The sequence below is a fragment of the Coenobita brevimanus genome, chromosome 100 (assembly GCF_032717465.1).
Source record: "Coenobita brevimanus isolate Jiangsu-jjx chromosome 100, ASM3271746v2, whole genome shotgun sequence".
In the NCBI taxonomy this organism is placed as follows: domain Eukaryota; kingdom Metazoa; phylum Arthropoda; class Malacostraca; order Decapoda; family Coenobitidae; genus Coenobita; species Coenobita brevimanus.
In genome coordinates, this window is record NC_137053.1 from 59,152,638 (window position 1) to 59,159,888 (window position 7,251).

At 40.4% G+C, this 7,251-nt stretch overlaps 1 protein-coding gene across 1 annotated transcript in view; it reads right to left on the bottom strand.

Moving 5' to 3' along the window:
• The window catches only part of LOC145414562 (uncharacterized), a 117,596-nt gene that overhangs the window by 19,638 nt on the left and 90,707 nt on the right, over positions 1–7,251 (bottom strand). The window contains exon 9 of the mRNA XM_080284080.1: positions 2,326–2,594. Within this exon, the coding sequence (XP_080140206.1) occupies positions 2,326–2,594 (269 nt within the window). The remainder of the gene's footprint in view (positions 1–2,325; positions 2,595–7,251) is intronic.

The window sequence follows — 7,251 nt, forward strand, 5'->3', positions numbered from 1 at the left end:
GTTTCGTTTTTGAAGGTTCCAACATGCTTGCATGCATCGGCCTTGGTCACCTAATGGCGGCTCTCCATGTTGCACAATCTATTGCAGCCTCCTTGTTCAGTCCCTTAACCCTGAGGTCACACTTAATGACCTCATCCCACGTCTTTCTCGGTCTACCCCTCACAAGCCCACCCCCAATATTAACACTTCTCACCTTCTGCACCCCCCATCCTCTCCACATGCCCAAACCATCTCAATCTACCTCTCCTTTTCACAACACCAATACACTCCAGTCTCATCCTACCTCTCAACTCTTCCATCGTAAACCTTGCCCCCCCAAGCATTGCACACAGGAACACACTGCACATCCACCTAATCACTGTCATTTCTGTACATCTGAGCCTGCAAATATCCTCCTCCTTTACTGCTCAGGTTTCACTACCATACAGCATTACACTCCTAACACATGCTGCATACAAAGACCCTTAGCATGTAGGGAGAGTCCTCTCAATGTCAAGAGAGGCAACAGCTCCCTGAACTTCTTCCAACCACTTCTCACCCTGGCAACAGAGCTAGCTCCAGCATCACTTCCAGCACACATGTCTCCCATATATATGGCTATATCTATCTATCTATCTATATATATATATACATAAGTGCTCGTGGGCTGAGGAGGGCTCTCACGCTGCTCTTGTATATTTTAGTTGTAGCTATGGGCAAAAAATTCTACGGAGATCCTATGCTGGGAGCGGCATTTTTTGGTCAAAATGTGATTGCTCATTAAATATAGTAAAAGTTTTTCGATCATGATGGGACCAAGTTTTTCATATCAGCAAATTTTTTGCGATTTTTGTGCCAATTTTGGTGTGATTTGAAAGTGTAGTTTCAGCTGCTGAAAATGCGCACACACACACACACACACACACACACACACACACACACACACACACACACACACACACATGGCTAGTGCTACAATATATTGGATTATATATATATATATATATATAAATAGATAGATAGATAGATAGACAGAGACAGATAGATATATATATATAGATAGATAGACAGAGACAGATAGATATATATATATAGATAGATAGATAGACAGATAGATAGATAAATAGATATATATATAGATAGATAGATAGACACAGAGATAGATAGATAGATAGATATATCAATCTGTCTGTCTGTCTGTCTATCTATCTATCTATATATATATATCTATCTATCTATCTGTCTGTCTATCTATCTACCTATATATCTATCTATCTGTCTATCTATCTATCTATATATCTATCTATCTATCTATCTGTCTGTCTGTCTGTCTACCTATATATATATATATATATATATAATCCAATATATTGTAGCAATAGCCATGTGTGTGTGTGTGTGTGTGTGTGTGTGTGTGTGTGTGTGTGTGTGTGCATTTTCAGCAGCTGAAACTACACTTTCAAATCACACCAAAATTGGCACAAAAATCGCAAAAAATTTGCTGATATGAAAAAATTGGTCCCATCATGATCGAAAATTTTTTACTATATTTAATGAGCAATCACATTTTGACCAAAAAATGCCGCTCCCAGCATAGGATCTCCGTAGAATTTTTTGCCCATAGCTACAACTAAAATATACAAGAGCAGCGTGAGAGCCCTCCGCAGCCCACGAGCACTATATATATATATATATATATATATATATATATATATATATACCCCAGCTTAACGATGGAGGTAGAAATACCACCATACCCTGCCGAATGATGGCCAAACCCCGGCTTAATGATGGGGCTAGAAATACCACCATACCCTGCTGAATGATGGCCAAACCCTGGTTTAATGATAGGTTTTGAATTTTTTTACCAATTTTGATGATATTTTAGACTAAAACTGTATGTTCAGGTTGATCTGTAAACTGTTTTTAGACTTAGATTAATGTGTTTTAGCCATAGGTGGGGTGAACAATGTCATTTTGGGGTAAAGTTTACTAAGCTTGATTTCCTCCAGACTTATATTTGACAATTTTCAGATTTTATTTGTTGGTTTTAGTGAGTTATTTACAGGCGTTAGGCTTAGGTTTGCTTCTTTTACAGCTGTTAGGCCACTTAGATTGGCTTTAAACTTGTTTTGGGGCTCATTTGGGTGGGTTTTGGACTGGGTTGGGGGAAACCCATCCCATTACTTTACGTTAATTCTACCTCAATATACGATACCCCGCCTAACAATGGGTTTTTACCTAACCAACCACATCATTATACTGGGGTATACCTGTGTATATATATATATATATATATATATATATATATATATATATATATAAAGCTGGAACCATGTCCCTTACTTGGTGGTCTGAGCAAGACTGGTGATCGCTTGTACTGATTGTTGTTGTGAGATGACCTTGTTGGCTGCAGATGGAGTCTGAGGGGTGGAAAGTGGTACAGCTGGTGAGACTGTGACAGGCTGCATCACTTGGGTTCCTGCATTAGCTGTTGCTGCCGTCACCACTGAAGTTGCCACATTGCTGCCATTGGTCATTTGCGTCATCTGTGTCACACCACTTGCCATTGCTGGGGACCCACGATTGGCACCGCTCTTGCCTCGCACTTTGGTCTGATGAGAACATATTGCATATTACTTTTAATTATTGCTCTGAATATACAGGATATACTATACAACAATAACCAAAATATTTGCACTATAAAAACAAAACACTAAATAGTATGGGATACATGACAGTTACTGGTATGTGTATGGGCAATCACTCTCTCTTTCTCTAAATATATAAACCAGTGTTTGTCAAAATAAGTTCATTTTGTACCAATGATTGATTCTGCTTATGTTACTGACATCTTGCAAGTTTGCAAATTGTGAGGATTTTGTTGGTACTTGCTGCAGGCAAAATGTATGAGAGCAGTGTAATTAAAACCAATGATTTATGAGCTGACATGCTGCTCACTCACTGGGTTTTACACACACACACACACTTCTGTGTGTATATATATATATATATATATATATATATATATATATATATACAGAGATAGGATCTATATATATATATATATATATATATATATACAGAGAGCTCCCATAGTGCACAAGCTCAGAATGCATGAATCACATAATATGCAAGTAACCAAAAATAATAACCAAAAATCCTTGACTGCGAGTTTAGCCCACAATACATGAGGCGTAGGCAAGGAGTGGTCCAAAACCGTTATTTTCCCCGACTATGCGACCCCCCCTCCCTGCACGACGCGCCAATAGTGACTTGAGGCTCATGGGGAAGGTGCTCAAGAGGAGTCTACAGTAAGATCTCGCCTATAACGACTTCGACAATAACGTTTTCGGCACTAATGGTAAGTTAGAATAGATATCGTACCCAGTTTCTATAAAAATGTTTGGATTCACTTGAATGACGGTTATTTCATGAATACCAAGTTGTTATACTGCCAATACGTCCATCACAAGATGAGGAATGAAACAGACAAACAAGATGCGAGGAAGGATATTGCTGAAATGTGAGCAGTAGCGAGGAGGAGATGGAGGATCCTCCCCTCATCTCCTCCCCTGAATAAAGGTTATTTTGCGAATGCCAAGTTGTTATACTGCAAATACGTCCATAACAAGATGAGGAATGAAACAGACAAACAAAAAGAGATGAAGGAATTTGCCGAAATGTGAGCAGTAGCGAAGAGGAGATGGAGGATCCTCCCCTCACCACCTCCCCTGACTTGCCCGCCGCCATCCCCTCCTGCTCCACTGCCGCACCTGACCCACCAACTGCCTCCTCCTCCACCTCCACAGCCCCACCTGACTCACCTGCTTCACCTGGCATATCTGCAACCCCCACCATAATGACTTGCTGCATTATGGAAGAAATGTAACATTTGACAGGCTGTAAATTTCTTCATCAAAGCCTGGAATAATACAACATTGGCAACCGTTAAACAAGTGTGGTGCAGCCGGGGCAGCGGCGGGGGCACTCTAAACGTGTTGCCGAGCTTCGGAACCCCTGTTATTAAAGTCCATCTGGCCTGTTGTCAACTGTTGTTAAGATGACTGACCATATTTTTGTTATTGTAGCTACATCTGTAGTATAAGTCTGAAAACTTTTCCCTTTATTATGTATCTAAGGGTAAAAAAATGTCAAGGTATGAGGGAACACACGTCTTGGATGTCTTACGGCAGACATTTAGGAACCTATCTTTAAATATATTTTCAATGAAAAATATGGGGCTCCTAGAACCTAATCCCCTATTTTACATGTAAATATATGTTACATTTTAGTGCAAAATTGATTTTGCACGAGGTTCTGCATAACCTACCTCATGTTGTATGAAGACTCAACACCATGAAGCAGGTCGTAATATAATGGGTCCGTAGAAAATGGGGTATTGTGAGGTAAACTAGTCCACAATAGCATTGGTGCACCTCATCTTCGATACCATTGTATTTCTTTTGCTATTTTTCGAGTTTTAGGCCATTTTTCCCTTCATTTTCAAGCAGCGGACTTTTTCAAGCAATGGACACGCCCCTTCCCCCATTAGTCCATTGTTTTGAGGGTCAATTGTATATGAAGTGCTACCTAAAGGTTCCAGTAATTTGAACAGAGGGAGCCAACCGTTTGCAGTTTTGCCTTTTGCCGCTAGGAGGAGTCACCAGCATCCGTTGTGCATCAGTGTGGCCCCAGCTGTGCCTGTGAGCGGACATGATGTTGAACTACGCTTACTATTGTAACATGGTGTGTTGGTGGTTTGGCGGTTTTGCAATGGTGGATCAATGGCACAGCAATGTCAGGTCAGTGCTCATTGTTTTCTTCGATATCGAAGGGATTGCTCACAAGGAATTTGTCCCACTCGGTCAATCTGACAGCAGAAAATTTTACTGTGAGGTTTTGCAGCATCTGAGAGAGAACATCCGCCGCAAACGTCCAGAACAGTGGAAAAACAAGGACTGGGTCCTGCATCATGACAAAGCCCCTGCCCACACATCAATTTTTGTCCAGCAGTTCTTGGCTTCCATGGAATGGTAGTCATTCCCCACCCACCCTGTTCGCCTGACCTTGCCCCCTGCAACTTTTTCCTGTTTCTCAAGCTGAAATTACAACTGAAAGGGTGTCGATTTGACTCGATTGAGGAGATCCAGACAGAATTGCAGGAGGTGCTCAAGACCATCATGCCTGAAGCCTTCCAGGAATGCATGGACTCGTGGAAAAAACGCTGGGACCACTGTATACATGCCTAAGGGGACTACTTCAAAGATGACAGTGAGAACTAGGAGGTAAGGTAACTTATTTTCCTACAACATTCAAGTTACTGGAACTCCTGGGTAGCAACTCCTGTGTGTATACATTATATATATATATATATATATATATATATATATATCATTATCATCATCATCATCACCCACTGAGGTCCACTGCAGGACCAGCCTATCCCTACCGAAGCAAGGACGATACAGCCAATATATCTCTACCCAGTGGCTTAGGCTGTCTGGTAGAGACTGTATGTTGGGTGAGAAGTAGAAGTGCTTGTAAGTGTAATTGTAGAGTTGGAGTGGCTTTGGATGTGTGTATAGTCTGTGAACCAAGTGTAATCGGCCCACCTTCTGCCAACTGGGTACAAGCAAACTAGTATGAGACACTGGTTCAACCAAAGCACCCCTGATGTACGCCAAAGTGGTCAGTGGCTTGATGAACACTTCCCAAAGTTTTTACAGCTCTGGCGGGAGGCGAACCTGCGTCCACCACGTGCGACACACACACGCTACCACTGTACCACATATTTGTATAAATATATATATATATTATATATATATAATATATATATGGATGCAATAGATTCACCATGGGGGAAGCGTAGTCTCAATATGAAGATAAACACTAACGTAATCAGGAACATCTTTAATAAATTGGTGACGTTTCGACAACTCGTTTGTCATTTTCAAACCTATAGGAAGTACAATAAAATCAAAGTAAACACCATGTCTATGATAAAAATACGAAAACTAAAGTAAAAAACCAAAGTAAAACACCATGTCTAATAAAATACAAGTGAAGAATTATTATGATAAGATGAGGAAATGAATTATACATAGCTAACGTTGGTGGGATGCTACTAAGTACAAGGAAAATCTAAACAGAAATACATGTAATAAGACAATACATAAGTCAAACCTTAAAAACAGAGAAAGGGCGTGGAGCAGTCGTGTGTGCCCAGTGTGGGCTGTAGGTGGTGAGTGAGGAGTGATTCAGCAAGGAGGCGTGTTACCTCGTCACGACAAGCGTGGACAACAGATAAATCTGATTCGCTTATGGGATGGCCTAAGGCTTCACAGCAATTTCGAATGGCAGAGAAAGGTGGCTTAGCCATAGGTAGACCGGTTCTATATGACCGTCCCCGATGTTCTGCAATTCTTACTCGTAATTGCCTCTTTGTCTGTCCAATATAAGACGCATTACAGCGACTACAGTTATAATTATAGACAACAGAGGATTGCAGAGCGTCAGGGATTCGGTCTTTATGTTTGAACCATTGTCCAATGGTGTTGCTGGGTTTGAAAATTGTTCTAAGACATACTTGAGGGTAAAATTCCCTAACTAAACTCGATATATTATTACGTATGGAAAAACTTTTTGGACCTAAAAATGGCAAGATACAATATACAGGTGATTTGTTTGCTGTGAGTTTAGGAGTAGGTGGGTTACGGATCTTATTTAGTTGTCTCATATGGGTTTGTGTGAAAGACATTGGGAAACCATTAGAGAACAATGTTTTCGTAAGAAAACTCAATAGAATAGGATGAACAGGATGAACAGCAGCAGGGTGGAAACACCAAATTGCGTTTAAACTGAATCCCAATTCAGTTTAAACGCAATTTGGTGTCACCCTGCTGACCAGAGCTTATAATATTTGTTCATCCTATTCTGCGTTACACTTGGAATTGAGTTTTCTTACGAAAACATTGTTCTCTAATGGTTTCCCAATGTCTTTCACACAAACCCATATGGGAAGACAACTAAATAAGATCCGTAACCCACCTACTCCTAAACTCACAGCAAACAAATCACCTGTATATTGTATCTTGCCATTTTTAGGTCCAAAAAGTTTTTCCATACGTAATAATATATCAGGTTTAGTTAGGGAATTTTACCCTCAAGTATGTCTTAGAACAATTTTCAAACCCAGCAACACCATTGGACAATGGTTCAAACATAAAGACCGAATCCCTGACGCTCTGCAATCCTCTGTTGTCTTTAATT